The 24,691-nt window shown below is 54.0% G+C and overlaps 9 protein-coding genes across 9 annotated transcripts; 4 read left to right on the forward strand and 5 right to left on the reverse strand.

Moving 5' to 3' along the window:
* Nucleotides 1-326: 326 nt before the first annotated feature.
* Nucleotides 327-1,694, reverse strand: LTS14_005754 (uncharacterized protein; the record flags this gene model as incomplete). The annotated part of the gene is made up of 1 exon (XM_064838452.1): nucleotides 327-1,694. The coding sequence occupies one exon, from the start codon at nucleotides 1,692-1,694 to the stop codon at nucleotides 327-329; it is 1,368 nt and encodes a 455-aa protein (XP_064693906.1).
* A 1,085-nt stretch (nucleotides 1,695-2,779) lies between these two features.
* VTC2 (Phosphate metabolism transcription protein) lies at nucleotides 2,780-5,296 on the reverse strand (the record flags this gene model as incomplete). The annotated part of the gene is made up of 2 exons (XM_064838453.1): nucleotides 2,780-2,863; nucleotides 2,918-5,296. 2 exons carry the CDS (start codon nucleotides 5,294-5,296, stop codon nucleotides 2,780-2,782), a joined length of 2,463 nt encoding a protein of 820 aa, XP_064693907.1.
* Nucleotides 5,297-5,896: 600 nt separating this feature from the next.
* Nucleotides 5,897-7,119, reverse strand: LTS14_005756 (uncharacterized protein; the record flags this gene model as incomplete). Its single annotated transcript, XM_064838454.1, has 4 exons — nucleotides 5,897-6,012; nucleotides 6,067-6,639; nucleotides 6,708-6,880; nucleotides 6,935-7,119. 4 exons carry the CDS (start codon nucleotides 7,117-7,119, stop codon nucleotides 5,897-5,899), a joined length of 1,047 nt encoding a protein of 348 aa, XP_064693908.1.
* A 411-nt stretch (nucleotides 7,120-7,530) lies between these two features.
* On the forward strand, nucleotides 7,531-9,879 carry LTS14_005757 (uncharacterized protein; the record flags this gene model as incomplete). The annotated part of the gene is made up of 1 exon (XM_064838455.1): nucleotides 7,531-9,879. The coding sequence occupies one exon, from the start codon at nucleotides 7,531-7,533 to the stop codon at nucleotides 9,877-9,879; it is 2,349 nt and encodes a 782-aa protein (XP_064693909.1).
* Nucleotides 9,880-10,446: 567 nt separating this feature from the next.
* Nucleotides 10,447-11,232, forward strand: LTS14_005758 (uncharacterized protein; the record flags this gene model as incomplete). Its single annotated transcript, XM_064838456.1, has 1 exon — nucleotides 10,447-11,232. The coding sequence occupies one exon, from the start codon at nucleotides 10,447-10,449 to the stop codon at nucleotides 11,230-11,232; it is 786 nt and encodes a 261-aa protein (XP_064693910.1).
* A 384-nt stretch (nucleotides 11,233-11,616) lies between these two features.
* LTS14_005759 (uncharacterized protein) lies at nucleotides 11,617-12,477 on the forward strand (the record flags this gene model as incomplete). Its single annotated transcript, XM_064838457.1, has 1 exon — nucleotides 11,617-12,477. The coding sequence occupies one exon, from the start codon at nucleotides 11,617-11,619 to the stop codon at nucleotides 12,475-12,477; it is 861 nt and encodes a 286-aa protein (XP_064693911.1).
* Nucleotides 12,478-13,561: 1,084 nt separating this feature from the next.
* Nucleotides 13,562-16,156, forward strand: YAT1 (carnitine O-acetyltransferase yat1; the record flags this gene model as incomplete). Its single annotated transcript, XM_064838458.1, has 3 exons — nucleotides 13,562-13,958; nucleotides 14,008-15,972; nucleotides 16,029-16,156. 3 exons carry the CDS (start codon nucleotides 13,562-13,564, stop codon nucleotides 16,154-16,156), a joined length of 2,490 nt encoding a protein of 829 aa, XP_064693912.1.
* A 282-nt stretch (nucleotides 16,157-16,438) lies between these two features.
* Nucleotides 16,439-17,236, reverse strand: LTS14_005761 (uncharacterized protein; the record flags this gene model as incomplete). Its single annotated transcript, XM_064838459.1, has 1 exon — nucleotides 16,439-17,236. One exon carries the CDS (start codon nucleotides 17,234-17,236, stop codon nucleotides 16,439-16,441), a length of 798 nt encoding a protein of 265 aa, XP_064693913.1.
* Nucleotides 17,237-18,113: 877 nt separating this feature from the next.
* SEC16 (vesicle coat component) lies at nucleotides 18,114-24,257 on the reverse strand (the record flags this gene model as incomplete). Its single annotated transcript, XM_064838460.1, has 1 exon — nucleotides 18,114-24,257. The coding sequence occupies one exon, from the start codon at nucleotides 24,255-24,257 to the stop codon at nucleotides 18,114-18,116; it is 6,144 nt and encodes a 2,047-aa protein (XP_064693914.1).
* Nucleotides 24,258-24,691: the final 434 nt, after the last annotated feature.

Consider the following 24,691-nt stretch of genomic DNA (forward strand, 5'->3'; position numbering starts at 1 on the left):
GCATTGCCATGATGCAAGACTATGGCAGTCTGTCTGCCAAACAACGCCATCTTTCGATATGAAACTGAACAGTGCAGAACCGCAGACCTTCTAGCTACATGAAGGGTCTCGTACGAGGAAGAGCACATCGCGCAGGCAATAGTAGACTGAAAAGCATATGTAAGGCAAAATCGTTTCTCTCAAACTATACAGCGTACGACGAAGCATACGAACTCATACATAAAGTACACAGACCTAACCAGTAGACCTGTACATCCAAAGCAAGAAAATGGCCAAAGTAGCCTGCTAAACCCTCAAATCATGAATTTGAACCCGACACAAGGCATCTAAGAAGACTCCTCGGCCTGGTGGACGAGGTAGTCGACCCACTGGAGCAGATCCTCGAGGGTCCAGCCAGGGGGCAGAGGCTTGCTGGGCATGGGAAGGGTGGTCGCACCACCAGTCGGAGTGGGTACAGCAGTAGAGGAGATGGTCTTGGTCAGCACGCTAGAAGGGAGGTTGCTGACGATCGTGGCGATGGGAGGGAGGTAGCTCGAAGTGGCGGCGGTGCTCGACGCGCCGGAGCCGTAGCTAGAGATAGTGTGCGTGGTCGGGGCCATAGAGCTGGAGGCGCTGACTGGTGCCGCTACGCTCGAGCTGGCGGAAGTGGAAGTGGAGAGGACGTTGGAGACGGGCTCAGCAACTGAGGAAGAGGCGGCGGAGGTTGAGCGAGTACGAGTGATGGTTTGAGTGCAGCCACTGCCTGCGGCGGATGTGGGCGCGACGGCTACGCTGGAGGTTGTTGCGATGACAGCCTTGGTCGAGACAGCCGAAGTGGAGGTGGCGATGCTCGATGCTGGGGCGGACGAAGCTGGTGCAGACGATGCTGGTGTGGAGGAGGCTGGTGTAGAGGATGCAGCGCTGGTGGCAGGCTTCGAGGACGCTGCGCTGCTAGCTGGAGCAGAGCCCGTAGACCCTCCTGTCCACAGAGCAGGGCCAGGTATGGTGTAAGAAGCAATAGCGGAGTAGATGCTGATCAAGATGCCAGGATCAGTCTCGGAGTAAAGCTTCTCACCGAGAGTACCGCTAGGAGCGGCAGAGCCTGAGCCAGTGATGGCAAGGTTGATGCACTGAGGGTAGTTCTGAGCACCGTCCGAGTTACCGGCCGAGTGGAGAGCGATTATCTCGTGACGCAGGACATAGTTGCCTGGTGCGATGCTGGAGGGGATGGTGAGTGTCCAGCTGTTGTTGTTGGCGATGAGCTCGTCAGAGGCCCATGTACCTGGGACAGCGCTGTCGTCGAGTAGCCCCGAAGCGTCGAACTTGACCCACTCAAGCGCGGTCTTGTCGACCGAGGCGAAGTCACCACCGACCTTGGCAAGGTAGTTGATGACTGGGCCGTGGTGAGACGATGGCCAGGTGCTCCACTGAAGGGTCACGTTCTGGCCAGCGGCCACGGGTGCAGAGATCTTGCCGACGGTCGCATTCTTATGGCAGATGATATCCGGGCTACCGTAGGCATCTGGGGCTACGAAGCCGTTGTCGAGATTGCTTGCGGCCCAGCCAATGGTGGACGGCGGGCTTTGAGAGTAGACACTCGATGGGTCGTAGCCAGCGAAGTATGTACCGCCGACAACAGCACCAGTAACACGACCGTGCGCAGCAACGGTGGCGACGAGAGAGCCCACGAGGGCAGCAGTCTGAAGGATAGACATTCTTGCTTGAAAGGTCGGAAGATGTTTGATTGGTTGGGCTGTGAAGATATGTATGGTTCGTAGGAAACGAGTGGACAGTATCACCTGGATACAAAGACGGTTCCGGACCAAAGGAGCGTCGCGCTGCAAGCTGTAGAGAAAGATGTGGAAGTAGATGATGTCCAAAAAGAATGTCCCATCCAAGAGGTGAAGCCTTGTTTATATTCGGATCTCAAGCCAGCGCCTAGCAGCAGACTATCTAGATGCGACACGGACAGGCGAGAATGGGTCCTATTTCTCCATTGCTGGGTCCTGAGGAAATGACAACGATAGAGTTGTCTGATGAACGATCGCTTGTGTTCCGGCTTGGTATGTTCAACGGCGCCACATCGTCGGTGCGTTTCAGGTATGGTATAGTAAGCGCTTCATGGGAACGGGACGACTTCAGCGTCGGCGCCCGATCTAGCATCGTCAGCAACGTAGCGAGTTAGTCTGGGTCCACTGAGCTGCTCGATAAGGTCCTTAAGCATCAATGCCGTACCACTTTGATGACTGTTGAAGTCCGGCACATTGAGCGACCTGATTCTCGTTCAGCACAGCGAAGAGTATAGGATCACATCTCACCACGGAATCCCAAAAGCCCATGCAGCCGCTACTTCGATACCAGACTGGGACAGCCATAAACTTCGCGTGGCAGCGGTCAACTCATCGAATTGATCTGCAACAGGGAGTGAAGTCCCAAATCTGAAGTCCAGAATCGAGAAGCGAGAAAGCCACCCAAGTTTCACGATCCGGCTTGGCGCGACACCTGGAGTAATATATACCAGACACTTTCGACACTCCCTACATTTATGTATAGATTTGGGAGCCAAGCAACTCGTAAGGCGTATACATCGGCCAAGATTTTAGGCTTCGTGTGCCCGGTGCATACTGAACTTCTAATTGCAGTCTCGGTAGGATGTAAGGATGATACATGTTATCGACCATCTACAACAAACAAATATAGACATCCTCCGAGGGCTGAAATCGAAGTATCCGGCCCTGTACAAGTACATTTACAGACTCAGCCTTCCACCAGATACGCACTGAGAATCACACGCTCCATCTCACAAGTCACCCCAATGTGCCAAAGTCTGATTGAACATCACCATATCTTGCTCCCGATTCCAATCTTGCCGAACAGCTTGATACTGCGAAAAGATGTCAGTATAGTACCCACCCCTCAAGGGCATAGCATAACGTACCTTGAACCCAAAATTCAACACCAACGCAACGATCAGCCCAATACAAACCACAACCGGCCCAGTAACAGCATCGAAGTCCTTGCCACTCCTCCCCCGAATGAGCGAGACCCGCCACATGTAGATCCCATAACCCCACGCTGCCGCCAAAACAGCAACAATCGTATACACCACCGCCAACCCACGTGCAATCGAATTGTCTTTGCCCGCCGCATTGAATAAGCCCAAGCTGAGCGAGGCGAGCAGAACAGAAACATGCTGCCACTTGATAAAAGTCCTCTGATTTGCCAGCCAAACCTTCGCCTCCACTTTTACAGGCCCAGCGTCCTTGATCCAGCTCTCAGGTTTACTGACACCGGGTGGTAGTTTCGCGGTGCGTCGAGAAGCGGCATATTTGCTTGTTGAGAAGGAGGGAAAGAGGCCTTTGAGACCACCGGGGACAGTGACGCTGCGCTCGTTGCCGATTCTGGTGGTGCCTGTTTCGTCATCGTCGGCTTCACCGGCCGTGTCGTTGACTTGGGTGGGTTCCATGTTGGCTATGTTGCCGAGTTTGGACATGCGGGTCTCGGCGGCAGAGGTACCGGTGTTGGCTTTGCCGGCCATAGCCGGCGAGCCGACGGGGCTGATGATGTCTTTGCGGGTTTGCTTGCCAGGACTGAAGGTGCTCATGCTGGGTCTGCTCTTCAATAAGCTGCCTACTGCGAAGTCGTCGTCGATTTGCTTTTGTCGCTTGGCTTGTTCTTCCTCGAAAGCTTCTTGCGGGTCGCGTCGAATATCGGTCTCGAGTTGTGGTAGCCAGAAGGGGAACGTGTTGACGTAGTCTTCGAAGAGAATCGACACTCCATGTACGAATTTGCTGAAGCGTGGTGCTTCTTTGACCAAGTGGCTGTGCATGATATCTTGGATCCATTCTTTGCGCTTGCCACTATTGCGGACCTTAATCTCGAGAAGTGCGTATGGGAAGCGGTTGACCTCGCCCTTGCGAATGGCGGAGAAAGGATACTCCATCTGCTGGTTGTCTATGTCGGTACGGTGCCAGCTCTCCGGATCGCGGCAAGGTCGGTCATCAATGGCATCTTCGCGGATAAAGGCAAGGTCGGTGTCGAGACTGATGCGTACACGATCATCGCCAGGGATCTGAAAAGCGGTGCGGGTGTAGTTTGCACGGAGTACAGGTTGTAGGTTGTGCTCCTTGATGAATGTTTGAACCTCCTCAACAGAAGACTTGAGGTTCTTGGCCTCGGCACTGTCGACGCCAGCACGATCCTCTAGCTTTTTGATCTGTTTCTCCATATGATCCTCACCTTTGATGAAGTGTTGAATGTACTTCTCCTTGGTTGTGAACTGCTGCTCGCTGCTCGTCTCGTTCTTTACAGTCTTCTTTTCGACCCAGATCTGTGGCTTCTCGGCAAGCTGGCCAAACCATCGTAGACGTAGAGAGGAAGCCTCATTGTTGTCGACCTTATTACTGTAGAGAGAGAAGGCAGGGCTGTCGAAGTAGATGCTAGTCATAGACGGGTCTGGCTGGTTGCCTTCTGCGATCTTGGACGTCTGCGGGTTATACACCAAGACTGGCAGGCGACGAAGGATCATCGTCTTGACCTCAAGCATGTTGTCGGGGTGTACCCAGAATTTGTGGCTGATATATTCCTTCTTATCCTCTACCGCCTCACTCACACTGATACCGCGATTCTCCGCACCTTCCAAGTGCTGCCTGACGAAGCTGTACATGGCGCTGAGACGGTACAATAGCGGGCCATAGTCCTCCTGGTTGAACGGCAGTGCCGAGAGTCGCACCTGCAGTAATGGCCGTACGCGGTAAGATGTACCACGCTTGCGGTCGTGCTTCTTGGCGGCCTTCAGGAAGCCCGAGTAGTTGATGCGGCTGTACTTTTCAAGCTCGTTGGTCTCCTTCGTGATCTGGTCAAGCTCGGCTAGCACTTCCTTCAAGGTCTCCTGCTTGTCCGATTCGCTGGGCACAGGCTTCTTGCCATTGCCGTTTGACTCACCATTGGGCTTCGCATCGCTAGCATCGGTGGCATCTGTAGCCTCAGTACTCTTCGTCCTATCCTGTGCCTCCTCCTCCCCATTCTGGGCTACAGCAACAGTATCAAGTCTGGCCTCACATTTCGCCGTGCGGTCCCTCAATTTCTCATAGGTATCCCGGTGGAAGTCATGCACCTTCTCCAACTGCACGTTCACCAACTCATCAACAAACTTGCTCTCATCGTCATCCGTCCAATTATCCTCCGGGGACTCGGTCGAGGGAGAGCTCGGAGCGGACTCGTCCTCCCGCAACAGCTTCTTAAGTTTGGTGTAATCGATGTAGTTCTCTCGCCAGGGAGGATAGATGGCTCGTTCTAGTGTTCGTCCGTACCGCATAATGAATGACTTCTTCTTCTTCAATCGTATCTTATCGATACCAACATAACACACGACCAGACGACTGCAGAGCTTTTCAGCGAGCAATGGTAGCTAGAGCCATTGCTTTGTCCAAACCTTGTTCCTCCAGCCCACCTTTGAGCCAAAACTTCAACGTTCATGTGCAGCCAATGGCAGGTGCGAACAAAAAACGAGGTTTTCGGCGGTCACCGAATGACTGCCGGTGTTGATGCGGGACATGGATACATACGACTGTCAAGGCCAGATTACAGCATATATGGTAGGGATAATAGCAAGGCGGACGGGTTGTGGCGAGATGTCACAAACGAGAATTTTGGTATCAATGGATTTTTCTTATGGTCGAAGTAGTACTTTACAAACATGTGTTTTCCAATTGTCAAGACTCACAGATGAGATGGTACATATAGTGACTGAGTCGCCCGGATGACTTCAAGTCATTACCATCGTGGTCATGTCCGGCACTTTTGCAACATACCGAAGCTCATAGAGTACGGCGATAACGGCGCCTGTTGATCACGAAAGGGCTTTTAAGGGTCTGACGTTCGCCAAGGAGGTGACTGCCATTGTCCTGGAGTCCGATCAGACCTTCTGGGCAACCCTTCGCCGAGCCTTGATAGTCGCGTCGTATAGCACATCCTTGAACGCGAACAAGAATGCCGCGGTTAACACAGATTGCGTAGCCTTCGCAGCAATACCTAAGAGCCCAGTCAGCAAGAAGACAAGATCCCTGAAGATGCAGTACTACGTACCGCCATACAGGCCACCGACACCCTCCTCGCGCACAATCCTCCTCAAGCTAGCAGTCATGCCCTCCTTACTCCCTGCACCTGTCGCCACATGCGCACGGGACTTGACAGTGATATACGGGTAAGTAATGGTTGTAGCAGCCAACTTGCCAAGAGCTCCTAGCAAGAAGCTATCACGTGCAGTGACTTTTCGTCGTTTCTCCAAGACCTGCTTCAGCTGCTCGAAGATAGTATACTGTAAGATTGGGTTGATCACCAGCACCAAGGCTGGCAGCACACCAGCAAAGAGACGAGTGAATCCATCCTCCCGGATGATCTTGAGGAAGGTCGAGATCGTGCTTGGACTGTTCGCTTTGGTCTGTGTCGCGGCGTCACTGTTCTCGGCCGTGGGAAGGGAAGGATCGTTCGCTTCTTCTTGTTGTTTGCGTGTCGTCATGCGGGTATTTACGACCCAGATCGGGTTCGTGAGGAGGACTGTGGCACTTCCCGCGAGGGCACCAGCGGCCATGGATTCCAGGGCGCTGAGGCGGGTCTTCTTGGTTGTGCGTTGAAAGAAGTCGCGAGAGAATTCGTACCCTGGGCTAGTGTCAGCTGCACCTCGAAATAACAGTTTAATAGGCGGGAGCCCGCGATCTCCTTCTTACAGTAGTAGTACACGAAGTTCGTAATCGTGATCCCAAACAATGCACTGTCCAGGCCGGCATAGAGTCCTGCGATACCCTCGCGGTCGACGATACGCTTGATGGCGGACAGTGTACCTGTCTTCGCCTTCTTCCTCTCGATCTGTGCTCTTGTGGACAGTGTGATCAATGGGTATCTGTGTTGCTCAGTCTTTCGTCTGAATGCTTGCGAAGATCATCGGTGGTCGTACGTCAATGCCATGGACAATAGCCCGCCTCCTGCTCCAGCAAGCGCGTGAGCAACATTGTCGCTCTGCTGCACTGCTACATTTGATGCTGCCGAGGAAGTCGAGGAAGCGTTCTGTGCTTGGTTCTGCGGTTGCGCGGCTTCGGGCAGTGGGTTCGAGAGAGTCGGGGCGGCTGCGCGGTCAGACATAGTGGCTATAGATCGACTGAGTGGATTGAATGTGGTCTCGAAAGGTAAGGAAAGGTGGTTTACTTAGTTCTTCGGTGTCATATACAAGCCCTCGTGTCCAGGAGATGATGTAACTTCATCGTACCTCGGCTACATTTCCAAGTAAGGCCTTGGTGTTGCATTAAGCGACCGAGTAGCTGTGGTCATGGTGGCTGCAGACTTGATACTACCAAACAGTATTGCCGATTGAAGCCGAGCACGTGAAAGCGCGTCCCCATTAAGGTTTGGATCTCCATCGCAATGCCAGCTAAATGTTCATCGCTGAGGAAGCAAAAATGTCGAGTTAGGAAGGCACGAGGATGGATCCATAACCAGATGCAGTCAGATCTGATGCCAGTCCAGCCAAACCGATAGCAAAGCTAGTGCTCCCCGATGTGGCGACAAGATGCCAGCGCCGGCGCAGGACAACAGCACCATGGATTTCTGTCAGCGAGTACACCATCTTCATCGTTCTCGACGACGCAGTTCCCATCTCCACTTTTCGCAGTAGACCCAAGTCTACACAACAGCCCACAGCTCCTTCAGCCATCCGTACAACATGGCCAGCCGAGACAGCAGACTCCGGAAGGACGAACATCACAAACCTCGATGCAGCCTCCGGCAAGTACTATCTCGCCACGAATCACTCGCACGACTCCCTCGACAGGTATAGCTACTTCTAGCTCGGACAACGCCAGGACATTGCCTTCCAAAGATGTCGACGAAGATAATCTAACTGATGCGTTTGTCGCCTTCATACTATACTGCAACCCAAAGTTCGACATTGACATCGATACGGACACTCTGAGGGCCGGCTTCAACAGTCCTCCTAAGAGTGACAACAAAGAATTCGAGACCTTGAAACTGTTTAGGCTGATTCGGGCGTTCGATGCAAAGGAGATCAAGACCTGGGCCCAGCTTGCTCTGGATCTTGGCGTCGAAGCACCAGATGTGAACAAAGGCCAGAGTGTTCAGAAGGTGCAGCAGTATACTGTTCGACTGAAGCGATGGATGCGTGCAATGCACATTGATGCTTTCTTTGAGTATCTACTGGGAAAGCAGCATGCATACTTCACTGAAGTGCCCCCTTTGACGGATCCGTTTCCTGCTGCTGGTCGCGATGGGGTACTTGCGGAGGAGGATCTGGCAATCAGAGCACTTGACCCTGCTTTCAGACCGAAGCGTGGCAGGCGGCGAAACTCGCAGACGGAAGTGGAGGATGATGGCGACGGCGGACCAGCTAGTAAGCAACCTAGACTACAGGCCGGTCCAAGCCATGACGTGCCCATGTCTGCTTACCCAGCAAGTGCACATCCGAAGGGTTTCCAAGATCCATGGACTATGGCCTCCGCAGTCACACCACAGACATACGCACCATGGGCGAATAGACCCACTGGACCTCAGACTGCTGTGACTGCGACAGCACCTACTCACCTGCGATGGCAACTTCACGATGGTCAACAAGTAGCATCGCCTCACCCAATGACTGCACATCCGACGTCGATGGCAGCACACATCGAGGCTGCTCTTGACAGTGAGCCGAGGTCTGCTATCACACCGGCTCGGAGAAGAAGAAAACATGGTCCGGCTGTGTCTAGTGCCTGGCCTTCTGGAAACGCGCCGGGAGCGAAGCCGCGAGGAAGACCACCGGCCAGCCGGCACTTGCAAGATGGACCATTTAGCACGTTCCCCGTTGACCCTGCAAACGAGCGAGGAGCCATTCTCGCAAAGCCAGCTACACCAGATCTGACAGCTTCACACGACTATGCGACGCAACCACAAGTGCCCCCTCGACCTCCAATAGTCCAGAGACAAAGTGATGGGCCGAGTCGACCAGGACGACTGTCACTGCAAGTACCGGCACACACAGGTGGACCTGTGAGACTTGCTACACCACCCGCACCCAGAGTTCTCGTCAATGGCAAGACGAATGACACCGAAAGTCTCAGCTCGCAGTACACGCCGATTCTCGAGCCCAGCCATCAGAACCCTGCGACAACGCAGTGGCCGCAACGAGTCCCTGCGAACCTACAGACAATCCCACGAGAGATTCCAGGCTTTGCATTCGAAGCATTGAAACGTGTCCTGACCAGCGATTTGCTCCGCGTAACACTTTTCGGAAGAGAACAGAGACTCACGGGTGACGAAGCCAAAAGATTGGCTGATGCTGTGTTGCATCGTATGGGCATCCCGAGGCCGGATACCGAGAGTTCCCGTGACGATATTGCAAGACTCACAGCTGCTTCGTGGCTTGGTCTAGGCGAGCAATTTGGTGTACCTATAGGTCCCGCAACAGGTCAAGGGAAGCGGATCGTAGTCACTCGCTTCCGTATGGATGCAGAAGGGTACGAAGAGATCGTCTCGGCTTATAGTGAGACCACGGGAAATGTACGAGAAGTTTTTGATCTAAGCTGGGGCGTCTCGATGCATGGTTGCAATGGCACATTCGAGCTCAAAGGCCTGACACTACCTTCGCCGTCAGAATTAGAGGATTCACACGATTTCATTGCCAGGCAAGCTATGATCGTTGCGAAAGCTGTAGGCGCTGAGAATGATCATGCTTTGAAGTATGCTTTGCATCACGTCACAGGACTGAAGCAGTTGGTGGCTGAAGCTGGCGAGGATGGTATCGATTGGAAGGCTAGAGCTCTTGCGATTGAGTTTGGAAGTCGGGTTGCTAAGGGTGAGCTGGACAGGGTAAAGAACGATATCATTGGGAAGTTGCTAGACGTGCTACTGTGAGCATATAATCGTCATAAGCATATACCGCAGCTACAATGCCAACCAATTGTGAAACTCATGCTTCGCGGTGAAACGTGCTCACGTGACATCATTTGACAGAAGGTGAACTTGGACGGCGAACTTGGCTGGCAACAAAACCATCAAGCAGCATCGTCATTGGACGTCATGAAGATACACGCATTGGAACGAGCTCATTTCGCAGTACCGTATCGTCGAAACAACGACGACCAAGATTTTGGCCTTGAGATGCGGCAAAGCGCGAAGTACAATTGCCACGGCCAGCGGCTCATGCTGACATGCAGCGCGGGCATAACATGAAGACCGAAACCCCACGGTACGACGAAAGCGAGGTGACAGATTCCTTCATACCGTAACTACAATGCCTCCATGCGTCATCGATCGTTAAGGCAGCGGCTCTCTTATATCTTATTTAGCCTCGATTTTGAGATGACCAGATCCTCCCGGGGCTTATGAGAGGCATCTCGAGCTCATCCTGTATCCCACGGTGTTGCGTTGGACCTCAGGAACGGCAGGTATTCTTGTTGCAGCAGCTATCTTTGCGCCACGATGCCGCATCTCTGCCAGCCGAGACTGCTCGAAATGTGTCAGGAAGTGCGCGACACGATCTTCAAGTATGCCATCGAAGATGAGTTACAAGCTCCAACAGCATCGACGGATTCGAACATTTCATCGGTCAAAGCACAGAGATCAGGGTGGACTTTGCATTACGACAAGAAACCGCCTGGCCCAGTCTACATGAACCTCATGTTGACCAATCGCCAGCTACACCAGGAAATTCAGACGTACTTGGCACACACCAGCCACTACTGCCCATCCGCGGAGATGATTCTGGAGGCCAGTCGCCCCGACCTTACCATCCAGTGGTCTCGCCTCTCCTGCCCACCAGAGCACATTCATGATCTGACCTTCCACGTCAGGGTCAGCAACCTCTTCGACCCCGCCCTCAACTCGACGCTTTATCAGCACGACGTCCTCCTTCGACCTATATACGAAGTATTGAAGCGCTTCGCCACCCACGGCCCTTTTGTTGGTCGTGCGAAGCCGCTGGCTCAGCCACTGAGGCTTCGGACCGTCAAATTCGTGATCGCTTCCGCAATACCGCTGGAAGATATGATCCATGTCTACGGCAGTCCACAGACTCAACTCGATATGCTTCACAGTAGACTCTTGCTGCTGCTAACTCGATTCGCGAGGTCTGGTTTGCTCGCGGGTATAGTAATTGAGAAGATCATCGTGCTTTCTGACAATGGCAAGGCCGTCGAAATCGAGGTCAGTCATACTCTGTGGAATGAGGCGGACTATGTGTTTTTCAGTAATGTGGGCTTTCAATGACAGCCTCTCGGACCTTGTTTAATCTTTCGAACCACAACTGATCCTGCTTATCGTACACGGAATGATCAATAACGCTACAAACCTGCTTGCGCTTGAACAGACGATTGATACCACAGGGCGCCGGCCAGTAGCCGCTTCAATATCGTTACAGAAGATTGAAGTCTGGATATGCGACACGTGCAACACAAGCGAACGACATGATACACATCTGTTGCAATCAACGAAGTCAGAACATCATTGCAGATGATTTTCCAGATGACATTGCCATGTGGAAGTCGCTGAGAAAGCAACGATCTACGGCCAGACATCACACCGAGCTACCAACATAGGCTAGCACTCCAGGTCTAGAAACCAGTGCATGATTTTCGAGGGCGAAATTTCAGCATGACTTTGCTCTCTCTCCCTGCGGCGCTACGACAGACCATACTCAAGGAAGCCGCTCTCGAGGAGTTGCCATTACGAGTCCGGAGGCAAAACAGTGGCATCCAAGCACGGCCATACGTCTTCCGCGCAGGACTAGTGCTTGCCAACAAGCAGCTATATGGTGAGTATCTGGAAGTCGCCAAGAAGCTTGTCTCGGACTCTCGGGACGTTTCTTTCGAGGCACTAGTCGTCAACATGAGCTGTGTCGACATATCTGGACTCCTCAACTTCACGAGCTGGAGAATGCGTATGACAGGGAATGATGCCAAGTTGAGGATCCCATTGCACGTGCATCTACTCATGACACACACAGAACGAGTCGATGGTCACAGTCTTGATCGATGGTTGTACTATTGTCGCAAGGTTGGTCTTCAGGCAACGTACACCTTCGAGTGCGTCGTCGATGATCCGCAGCAGACTGGACATGACTATACTGTGGCAGATATACGCTCACAAAACGACCACGAGCTTGTCAAAATATATACTGCAATACTCGAGTGGAGTGTCAAGCAATGTGATCTCATGGCCGGACAAGCACAACAGACTTTCGACGAGAGAAGCGCTCTCTTCCAGGCAATGGTCCGGATGGGTTCGCAGCAGGTTGCGGCATCGATGATACATGGCCAAGTACCAAGTCTTCCACATCTACGCAAGGAGACTGGTAAGGCGAGAAGAAAGATCAAGGTCTACGAGACTGCTGCGAAAGAAGCGATAGCGTCGCTGGATGAAGCTAAGCGCTTGAGCAGTCTTTTGGACGCGGCGGGGATGTGTGAGGATGTTGACAGTGGCACTGAAGACTCGATATCCACCTTGTGTCTGTGAAGGGATGAGGCCAGCGTTTAGCCCGGTTTCTGCTGGATCACCGGTCACCGTGGCTGAAACAATCGAGGTTCTTGAGTGCGTTTGTTCACTACCACGTAGAATATTGAAGAATGCTCAGATTTCTCTTCTGCGGTAGTGGTCGCAATCAGTAGCGGTCTACACGTCTCAACTATCATCATCCACACTTGATCGTATCTTGGCACGCATCTCGTCGACGCCAGATTTGTTTCTTGGCGGAATCGTGACCATATGACTAAGCATTGCTCCATCCATCCGTAGCCTTTTTGACTCCGCAGCGCCGCAATCATGTGAAGACATTGACCTGTGACGTCTGGCCCGTGTAACAGCCCGAGGGCTACGACTAGCGACTGGCTACGGAATGATAGAGTAAATATATGGCTCTATTACATCTCTGATCCATTCGCATGGTCTATTGCTCTTATCTCTCATCCTCATCACCTGGAAGAGACGATAACATACTGATTTACCCGCACGGGAGGGTATCCTCCACCTCTGCCGAAACAGCGACTTCTGCACAACCTCGCACGACTAAGTTAGCGCTGTAACGCAGCCGCGTGCTCCTTCCTCTTGACCGGCCAGCTATTTCCCTGTCATTTGCAGCACGCCTTGTGGGCCTCCTGCATCTTTGCTGCCAACGAGGAGAAACTCACCCGGCCATTACGGCGCGTGTCCGAGGTCAACAGAGGTAAGCCATCTTCCTCTCTGCCGCCCCTGCAAATGTGAGTTGCAGTTGTAGCCGGAGCTGTCGAGCACTTCGGCGCAACGGCTATACTCGCTGGCTCTAGAGCCTCACGATCACATGCATTTGCGAACGACCAGGATGGCCTCTCGTCTAGATTGATCAAGCCATGAGCTCGACTGGAGTTCTGCCTTCATAGCGTGATCCTTTCCTCCATATCCATCATTTCCACCACCGCCCTGATGTGAGGCTTGTGCACAGCTTCGTGTATTCCAATGCCTGGCTACTTCCATCACGATTGTCATTATTTCTTCCGCACGTCACTTCGTGGCCTGTCGATAGCTACGCTCGTGTCGCCACTGCATAGCTGATATACTCACACTCATGTCTCCAGTCCGAATAATCCCGTCTATCGACGAGCAGCTAGCCAGGGCACAACGCAAAGACTCACTTACAATGCCTGAACGGTCCGAGGCAAATGCGAAGGAGGCAACTCAAAACTTCTCAAGAGAAAAGCTCCAACCATTAATGTCGCATACGAATCCAGCGTTGAAGCCTGGTGTAACGTTTGCAGCACAAGACAAGCTGCCAAAGCTACCGATTCCCGACCTCGAATCAACATGTACCAAATATCTGGCCGCGCTCGATCCTCTCCAGACAGCTCGCGAGCATGTAGAGAGCGAACGAGCCGTGCAAGAGTTCCTACGAGCAGAAGGCCCAGATCTGCAGGAAAAGCTCAAACAGTACTCTCAGGGAAAAAGCAGCTACATTGAACAATTCTGTAGGTCGAAACATGCTGATGAACCGATCATTGGGCTAACATAATCGAGGGTACGACTCATACCTTAACTATGACAACCCGGTCGTGCTTAACTTGAACCCGTTCTTCCTACTCGAAGATGACCCGACTCCAGCCCGGAACAACCAGGTAACCCGAGCAGCTTCCCTGGTCGTTTCCGCATTGTCCTTCGTCCGCGCCGTCCGGAAAGAGGAACTGCCACCAGATACTCTGCGCGGTCAACCATTAGACATGTATCAGTACTCCAGGATGTTTGGCACGGCTCGCATACCCACAGAGAATGGCTGCCAGATTAATCAGGATCCGAGTGCCAAGCATTTGGTTGTTCTCTGTCGCGGTCAATTCTACTGGTTCGATGTGCTGGACGACAATCATGATCTTATCATGACCGAGAAAGATGTCGCGCTCAATCTGCAAGTCATCGTCGACGATGCCGTGCTGACTCCAGTCAATGAGGCAGCTAAGGGTGCATTAGGTGTGCTCAGTACCGAGAACCGCAAAATCTGGTCTGGACTCCGCGACCTGATTAGCAAAGAACAAGGTACCAACAACAGTGACTGTCTCGATATCGTAGACTCGGCCCTTTTCATACTTTGCCTAGACTGGACCGAGCCAACAAACACCGATGATCTGTGCATGAATATGCTTTGTGGTACTTCTGAGATCGACAGAGGTGTCCAGGTCGGCACTTGTACGAATAGATATTACGACAAGCTGCAAATTATTGTATGCAAGAATGGCAGTGCTGGCATTAACTTCGAACATACTGGTGTGGACGGCCACACTGTCTTGCGATTTGCTTCCGATGTATACACGGACACCATCCTCCGCTTCGCCCGAAGCATCAACGGCCAAGCACCTTCATTATGGGCATCAAGCTCGCCCGACCCATCGAAGCGTGACCCAAAGAGCTTCGGGGATGTTAGCACCACGCCACACAAGCTCGAATGGGATATGGTACCTGAGCTATCGACCGCCATCCGCTTTGCCGAGACTAGACTGGCAGATCTCATACAACAGAATGAGTTCTCCACCCTTGAATTCATGCATTACGGCAAGAACTTTATGACTTCCATGGGCTTCTCGCCCGATGCCTTCGTGCAGATGGCGTTCCAAGCAGCGTACTATGGCATGTATGGTCGTGTGGAAAGCTGCTACGAACCAGCCATGACCAAGATTTACTTTCACGGCCGCACTGAAGCAATCCGGCAAGTAACGCCCGAAAGTGTGGAGTTCGTTCGGACCTTCTGGGCGGAGACAGCACCGCAGAAGAAGATCGAGGCTCTGAAGAAAGCGTGCGAGAAGCATACGGCGATCACTAAAGACTGTGCCAAGGCGCAGGGACAAGATCGACATCTTTACGCTATCATGTGTCTCTGGCAGCGACAAGTCGATGGGGAAGGGATGTCGATGTCGGAGACTGCGAGCACGAACGGCGATAGCACGAACGGCTACAGCAGTCCGGTTAGCGAGAGAGGCGGCATGAACTCACCCAACCGCAACAGTATGCTCAGTGAAGACGGCAGTGTACCCTCCCGCTCTCCGCCCCGCGGCCCAGCCGCCATTCTCCCTGCCATTTTTGCCGATGCAGGCTGGGATAGACTCAATAACACCATCCTCAGCACCTCCAACTGTGGAAATCCATCTCTCCGCCAATTTGGTTTCGGTCCAACTTCTGGTGAAGGCTTCGGTATAGGCTATATCATCAAAGACGGGTCCGTCTCCATCTGCGCCAGTTCTAAGCATAGACAGACGAAACGGTATATCGATGCTTTGGAGAATTACTTTCTGGAGATTAGAAAGTTGTTGAGGCAGACGCAGCGGAGGGGGACGAGTCAGGATAAGAATGCGAGTCGGGCTAGGGAGGCGGAGGAGAAGAGGCCGAAGGGGACGAGGCTGAAGAGTAGAGGGAGGATTATCCAGGAGGTCGGGAGCTCTCAGAAGACTGAGGGAGATGAGAGTGGAGTCGCTAGTGATGACGATGAGTTGGGTGGTTGTAAGTTCTGCGCTGTCCAAATCGAATACTGGCCACGTATACTAATCGTGTCGCAGATGGCTTTTTCGACGCAGGCATGCTTCTACAAGCTCTCAAGGCGAAGGAGGAAGGAGAGCAGAGATCTAGTGAGAAAGTGGCGCAGAGACGAGAAGTGGGCAAGAAGTTGAGGCTGATGGAGTATTGAGCAAGCCGCATGATAGTGAGAAGGCATTTGATCCGTGGCGAAAGAGGTCATGATTTGCCACCATACACAAACAGATACGTTGGATAATACATCAATCGCACTCAACTAAATACTATGAATCGTACCTAGCTAGGTATACATCATCATACTAATTCGCTATGGTATCGTACGTTCGTTCTCAGCCACGAAAACGTCCTGACTGTGGAATGACTGCTGCCTCGGGCAACCTTCAAGAAATTGGACCCCCAAATGCATGCGTAAGCATTGCACAGTGATGGACGCTCATACATACTGCTTGCACCTACACTTCCCGCATCGTACTTGCCAATCGCTCAAGACGCCCCCTGGCCCTGCATCCCCTACTGGCTCCAGCTCCACCCAATCGAAGCGTTGACGGCACATGGTGTTGCGACAAAGTCCATCGATACCCTGGACTCTTTTCACTAGTATGTTCGTCGTGTCCTTGACATGTAGAGTCAACTCTTGTTCGGCCTTCAGGTCTTCGACGGCGCGGTCTCGTTCATCCGAGAGCTTTTGTACGGACAAGCGCAAAAGCTCGATAGTGAACTCCTGCAGACCATCTGCGTCGGCAAGCACCTCCATGAACATACTACTGCTGGTTATCACGCCGATGCAGCCCATCACGACTCCGGTCAAGGCATCCTTCAAAGAATTCCCACCGGGCGCTGTAAGCCTGTAGACTTCCTCTGCGACCGCTACAAAACCCTCGACCGGCCAATAGATTGAAGGATTTGCGTACTTTGATGCCACAGCATCGAACATCTTGACAGCGAGCGTCTTGAGGTTGGAAAGATCGTAGTACTCGCCAATGCCATAGACTCTTGCGTGTGCAAGTAATTCTTGGGTGATGAGGTCCGAGACGGACGGTTTCGCGAATGTTTCCATATCTCCAGTAGCCCCTGCACGCTGCGGGTCGTCCTCGTTGCTTGTCGTATTGCTGTCGGCAGTAGGAGTTTTGTCCAGCACATAACCTTGGGTATAGGTGTACGAGATCATACGGCCAAGGGTGTCCGCATCGAAGAAGCTGTGCTCGATTATCCCCGTTGTACTCTCCCGCATAGTAATATCGCAGGCACTAGCGATAACGGTAGATGCAGGACAGACAATCGCTTTGTGGACTTAAAACTCGCGACCTTGACATCTGATTGTGAGGTCGCTGTACCGCTCATTCGCCCTCAAATCAGCCAACCGGACCAGCGTGTCCCGCTCGTGAATATCTGCCATGTTGGACTATTCGATCGGGGCCGTAATGGTGTCGTGAGGAGGTAGCGGCAGGCTGCCAAAAGAGGCAATGTCGGGTGGCGATGTCGTTCGTGACTAAGGCTGTACAATAAGGTTGTGTTTCCGCAAAGCTGGTGCAACTGGCAATCCTGTGTGCCAGCGATGTTGTGGCTCTATACGAGTATGTCGAAGACTGTGTATTGTAGTTGTTCGACCTTGTTTGTGCTAGAAGGAGAAAAGTCGATTGAGCTCTATGCTGACCCACTTTATATCGAAGCTTTCCGGACTAGGCAAGAGCGAGCAAACAACAGAAGGAGCGACCCTGAATCACGTGCTTCACAAGCACAATGATGCCGCGCGACGTAGCTGGAAAGTGGCGATAGTGGCGATAGTGGGAGGTACACCGTCACCTCATGTCGTCGCATGGGGTTATTGGACGTTGCTCCCGATCATCCGTAGCCTGCGCCAGAGCGATGCAACAACCGCCGACAGGTTACGACCAGGGTCAAATCGTGAGAATGTATTGCGGAACCCAAAATGGAGGGCCTACGGTATACTGATCTCCTTCATCTCATATATATTACTACAGCCAACAAGTTAATCCTACAACAGATGCACGCGGAAGCGACATGCCATATACCCGCACGCTATGCAACTCCCAGACCAGAACGCCATGCCAAGATGCTCCCCATACACGCCTGCCCTGATGCGAGGCCTATTTAGCCATAACATCGACATATCTCCCCTTCTTCTTCCCCTTGACCGTCCCACCCGCGCCCCCTTTTCTCGGCCCAGCAGCAAGCAAATCATCAAGACTACTAGCCGTGGACATACTACTCGCCGGTCTCATAGGCGGCGGTACACCAGTTGGACCTGCCAGACCTTCGCCATTCCCATCCGCTACGCCAGAAGCAGGGGTACCCGCCCTGCTCGGGGGCCCAGATCCACCATTGCTCATGGCCATCCCCATCGCGCTAGGCGGCAGTCCCGACGAAGTCCCCGGCCTAGATCCAAAACCATTGGGAGGCCCCATAGATCCAGCCGCACTAGCAACACGACTAGGCGGTCCACTAGGCGGTCCAGTCACACCGGAAACATTTCTACTCATACCCTTAGGCGGTGGTGGCGTAGCAGCAGCGGGAGTCGCTGCCTCAGCTCCACCTTTCTTATTGACCCATTTCTTCAAAGTCTCATCATAGTAGAAGGAGCTTTCTTCTCCCAGCTTGGCGCGGATGGGCTTGTTGGGATTTGCAGCGTTCAAATCGGCGGAAGGGTCTTTCTTGCCGCCAAACCAGCCGCCTTTAAACCAGCCTCCACCTGCTGCCTTGCCGGCGTCTTTGCCTCCTTTAGTGTCTCGAGCTGCGTCGGCTTCGGCGGCTTTGCGGAAGGCATCATCTGCTTCTTTATCTGCTGCGGCTTTCTTGACGGCAGCGGCCCTGGCGGCCACATCGTCTTCGTCGTCGAGGTCCATCATGCCCTTCTTCTTCGGGCGAAGCTCATCATCACCTTCGGCTTCGGGCTCGGGCTCGTAGGGTTGGTATGATGGGGGTTCGTACGCTGCGCTAGCATTGGGCGGCTCATACCCACCAGCAGCCTCGCTCGGATCAGCTGCTTCGGAATCGAAGCCGAGACCATTGAGTTTCGGTCCAAAAGCATCGTCTCCTTCTTCCTCCGCCTCTGGCTGCGTATCTAGCTGCTGGGCCTCAATCTGCTGCACAAGAGGATATCCATATGCAGGCATGTCTTGCTGCGCGGCCAACATCGGAATAGGCTGATAAGATCCCTGACTGCCAATTTCTTGCGCCGAGCCTCTTCTTGAGTCAGCGCCATATGGCACGCCGTAGTCGCTCGCCGCCCTGTTCAAGCCCGCTCCTGGACCCCCCTGCACACCCAGACCGTGCTGGACAGGACTCGGGGCATACCTGCTCCTCGAGCTCGCTCGTGGTGCGGACCCAGGTCGCACATATTGGTCTGATGGTGCTGGCACGCCGAGGCTATGAGATGTGCTAGGTGGGGAGGCAAGAGGGCTGATAATGTGGTTTCCGTGTTCCATGGGCGACATGCCCTGACCCATCATACCTGTACCAGCAGCCGGCGATCCGATGCCAGGAGCATATGGCGAGCTGGCTGCCGAGGTCGATTGCTGTCCAGCAGGCGCCGGACGCTGCGGCACAGCAACAGGCGCGCTGCCGCCATAGGAAGGCGCGTACCGGCCACCACCAGGCGTACTGACCGCGGTCTGCACGCCCGGCATGTACGGGCTCTGCTGGCCCCCACTCACCATCATCGGATTGAACGCTTCATTCCTTGACGCACTACGACTGACTTCACCACTGAGTCGTCCGAAAGGTCCACTAGTGTTTTGATCTGGCGACGTCATCATCCCCTCTGCACCGACACCCATCCCTTGTCCTGCCATCTGACCCTGCCCTGCAGCTGCAGCATTATCCTCCTCACCAGCAACAAATTTACTAAACCACGTCCCCACACCAGTACCCACACTTTTCATCCCCGGCCTGCTCAAGCCAAGGAAGCCTTTACTACCCTCCGCACCAGTCGGAGTCTGGGAGAGGAAAGCTTGCAAGTCTGCCACTGCTTGTGTGAAGCCTGGGTGGTAGTACTGGCTTGGTCGAGTCGTGGAGGTATAGGCCGTGGTGATGTGGTCACAATAAGCCTGCGCTTGGACCTTGTGGCCTGATGCAGCAAGTGCGTGGGCGTGAATGAGCTTGTAGGGTTGCAGATGAGGGAGATACGGTGTTCCAGAAGATGTAGTCGTTGGGTTGGCGGTTGAGGAGAGGGAGGAAGCCCATTCGTAGATCTCGGTGAGCAGGATTGAGTCTAGGTCTGCTCCGACAGGAGCCTTGCCGGTAGTGTCTTGGTCGTTGCCGGTGTCCTTGTGTTGAGCTCCACCAAGTAACACAAGATCGCTGTCCACTTCATCCGCCCCACCAACCTTCACGAACCCCCGTCCAAGCAGCCAGCACACACCAGCAGCCTCCGAGCGTCCATACGAAGCAAGTAATCGCCCAAGTCGAGCAACCGACTCCCCATCCCCCGGCGTCCGGTTACCCACAACCAGCCCGACCGTCTCTCTCCACTGCTCCAACCCCTCCAACGGCGAAGAACTCCCCACAGACCCATCACTCGCACTAACCATCCTAAACCCCGCCCTTGCACTCGCCGGCACAAGCGCATCAACAACCTCTGCTCCATTCCCAGCAAAGACCTGATAAGCAGCCGCCAAACTACGACTCTCCATCGACCCGGCGGAAAGGACCTGCGACCGCACAAAAGATTGAACAATCTGTCTCCACGTTTCTGGACCCAGGGTAGAGGCTAGGAGCATAGCATGTCCCCACAACTTCTTCTCCTCGGCAAGCCAAACAGCACGTTCCCTCTGCCCTTCAAGCAACGCCTGTCGGATCTGTGCAAGGACTGCTCGGTCGACGGGTTCGGCTCCTAGTCCACCAACGGCGGATGCAGAGACGGGACTCGTGAGTTCCGCTACCCTGCCCCTTTCCTCCAAATCCGGAACAAGGATACCGCGGACTTCTCCCTCAATCTTCTTGTTGCCCTCCAGAACGCCATCGTTCTCGACGAAGAGGCCGAGAACTTTGTACAGCATGACTTTCTCCTCTGCTTGTCGACCGACGTCCTCCTCCCCAGCCACTCTGGGAACGAACCTGACAGCCTGTGCCTCGGCCTCTAAAGCCTCAATCCTACGCTTCATCCAAGCCGAAACCTCCTTCTTCCTTCCTTTACTCTTCGCCGCAAGCGGACCAGGGAATTTAGCAATCTGCTCATCTACAAGCACACTTCCCATCCCCACAGTACTCGCGTCCCGAACCTTGATATCGCCACTCGTGCACTTGAGCATGGGACCCGCGCCTCCACCGCCACCATAAAAGGGTATTCGTGAAGGGAAAGAAGTCACCACACTCCCAGCTCCGCTCCAGTGGAAAATAGGTCCACCCTTCCATCGCTCAAGGGGATCCTGGGACGTAGGGTTGGCGGGTGGATGGAAGGCGAGGTCGCGGGAGAATTGGCGGCGGTGGGGGAGAACGGTTGGTCCTCTCGACCCTGTCAAGGGCTGTTGTTGACGTTGTTGGAGTTGGCCGTACTGCTGCTGGGTCGCCGCGAGTCCGTACGCTGCTCCAGCGGCAGAAGTAGGCCGTTCGAGCGGCGTGATGCCCATGCCCATCGCATTCATACTTCTCGCCTCCTTCATATGAGATACTGGACTCTGCGTCCTCGGCCGCATGGGCGGCTGCTGTTGCTGAGGCGGCGGAGGAGGCTGCCTGCTCTGCATTTGCGAAGGAGGAGGCATAGACATCCCCGGATCTTGCATCTGTGGCGCAGCAGCAGGAGAGTACCGACTCCCCACTCCATTGACTTTCGGCGGACTCATACTTACCCCTGACGGCAAAGCAGGTAAGTTCTTCTCGTTGGCAAAAGCAAGCGGACTACTTGTTCGCGGAGTATATTGATTCACAGATGGGATCCTAGGAGGAGGAGCAGCGGGAGGACCACTAGTCGCTCTGCCTGCCCCTGCACCAGATTGATTCGCTTGCGCGGTAGGAGCGGGCGAGTATCGTGACGAAGGAGCCGCTTGAGCTGTCGGAGCTGGGGAGTACCTATTGTTTACCTGCGGATGGGGTTGAGTATTTGCTGCTGGCGCAGAAGGCTGATCAGGTAATAGAGGCATCTTCTCCGGTTGTCGGAGACCAGCGTATCCAGGTTGCTGATGCTGCGGCTGCTCTTGCTGTAATTGAGGGGGCTGTACGGCACCTCTCGAAGGATGCTGTTGTGGCATATACCCGCTGCCTGCCCTCGAAGGTGGGCCCGGAGGCGCGGCACCACCGGCAACACCAGGCGGGAACTGCCCTCCAGACATACCGGGAGTGCTGGGTAAAGACCCAGCTGGCGTGTACCCACCACTCGGTCTCGCTCTAGGTTTCGTACTCATAGGCAGATCGGCAAAGAAACCCGAATCAGTCTTTGGCGTACTTCTTGCGGAAATGGAAGCCGGTGGCGCAGCTGCAGAGCCCGAGGAGGAAGGCGGCCCAGCCCGCGAACCAGGCGGACTCATCACACTGCCTGCGCTTCCCGGTGGCGCCAGAGGGGCGGAGGTACTACCAAATGAACTACTCCTCGGCGGCGGCACTGGCGCAGATCCAGAACCAGACCCAGAACCTTGATGCGGCTGCGGCACTCTTCGTCTTGCGGGTTTCACAACCTCCATGGGCAAATCATAAGGGGACTGATATCCACCTTTCGACTTATCGGCGAAACTCTGCGTGGATGCCAATGGTGGCCTCTGTTGAGTTTGGGGCATGGGTTGGGTGTTGTAGATGTCGAAGAGACCTGTATCCGGTGTTCCGGCTCCTCTTCCATGGTTTTGGAGGAAAGCTGTGGATGCCGCGGCGTAGGGATTCTGTGCTTGTTGGACTGGCTGATACTGAGACGGTGCGCTTCGTATCTGCGGCTGCTCATGCTGCTGGGAGATGGATTTGGTTGTGTCATTCACATCTGCCAGGAAATCATCGCCATCGTCCTCTAGTAAGTCGTCATCGTCGTCACCGAAGAGCTTTGAGGGATCTAGATCGTCGCTTTCATCCAACTCCAACAGCTCATCGTCGTCTAAGGCTGCTTCCCAAGCGGCAGCCATATCATCGCCACCCTGAGCTTCAGGATCCAGATTTCGAGATTTAGTTGTACCGTCCGGAGCTGCCATATCATCTGATTGATCCTCCAGAGGATCATGCGCAACTGGTGCTTGTGCAGTAGATTCCTGAGCCGTACTACCAATCTTATCAAACGGATCCTCTTCATCTTCAGCAGGCCACTGCGAGCTCGAGTCACCCACTTCCTCCTCATCACCCAGCAGCTCACCAAAAGTCTTATCATCCTTCCCATCGTTTGACCAATCACCACGACCAGCCTCTTCGTGCACCGCCTCCTCTGCCTCCTCCGTCTCAGGCACAGGTACCTCAGTGAAATTCGTAGTAAAACTCCTATCAATATGCGGGGGAGCAGCCACCGCTTTCGCCGCAGTCAGTGTAGGCGACGCCTCCTCATCCACTTCCACTTCCCCACCCATACTCACATCGGTCCCTAGACTTCTTGAAATTGTAGGCGGAGGCTGCTCATCATCCAACAATGGCGCGTCCGGCTCCCCATCCTGCGCGGCCTCCATCTCCGTGACTTCGCCTTGGTAGTCATAGCCCGACTCTGGATGTCCAACTTGCTCCTCATCCACTTCAGCGAGATTATCCTCATCTGCGGGTAGAGCGTCTTCCAAGTCCTGTCGCTGCTCCTCGATCGTCTCGTTTGGGCCTTTGAACAGCATCTCCTCGTCATCTTCTTCCGTATCTCGTGCGGCAGGCGTCACGGCATCTACTTCCTCTTCCTCCACGTGCTCGTGTCGTTCTATCGGTCCTGAAGCATTTGCCGAGCTTGAAGGGCCTTGTGAGAGATCTGCGGGTGACGCGGCCGAGTGTCGGATGTCGAGCACGTGTTCGACGGAGATGCTGTTTGCTCGTTGTCGGTCCTCGAGGTTCGGGAAGTCCTGCTCCGGCTCGTCGACTGCCTGGGTATGCAATAGTGGCTGCGCTATCGATTCAGCAGGAGCGGTCGGTTGCGCTTGCCGTTGGGCCTGCGCCTGTTCGCGTTGTTGCTGCATCTTCTTCGGTGTCGCGTTCGGGTATCGCTCGAAGAAGTCGTCGTCATTTTCCGGTGCCCGCTCCACGTTGGGTCGTAACGCGGGACGCCATGATGCGGTTGCTACTGTATTGGGATCGGTCGCGTTCGTCACTGTAGAAGACTGCGACTGGTGCTCTACATCTCTCTGCGAAGACATGGCTGTCGCTAAAACGGGATATTACTGTGAACGCTTGTCAGACATCAATCACACCATGGGCCAGCTGGCCGCGGCCAAGGGATAGGCTTCGGCTCGAGACTCACCAATGCACACTTTAACCTCAAATGCTATACAACAAGTACCCTAGGAGCAAGGACGACTTCTAGCATCACAGCGGCCATCCGAAGCCGATGTCATCGATATGATGGAAAGGGGGATGGAGTAATTACTGCCGTCCGTCTATCACGAATCGCGGAGCCTCGGGGGTGAGAGATGACAGGTGCGCATGCTCCCGCCATGCTTATATAAGGTTTGCCCTGGGATCCGGGGCAGCACGTGAAAGGTTGCCTATAGCTAAGAAAGGACAAAGAAGAGCTGGTCTTTTCGGTAAACCATACAATCGACCCTGGTGATGTACAATAATAATCGGCGAG

Source organism: Recurvomyces mirabilis (assembly GCF_035927965.1).
Source record: "Recurvomyces mirabilis strain CCFEE 5264 chromosome Unknown scaffold_14, whole genome shotgun sequence".
NCBI classification, from domain to species: Eukaryota; Fungi; Ascomycota; class Dothideomycetes; order Mycosphaerellales; family Teratosphaeriaceae; genus Recurvomyces; species Recurvomyces mirabilis.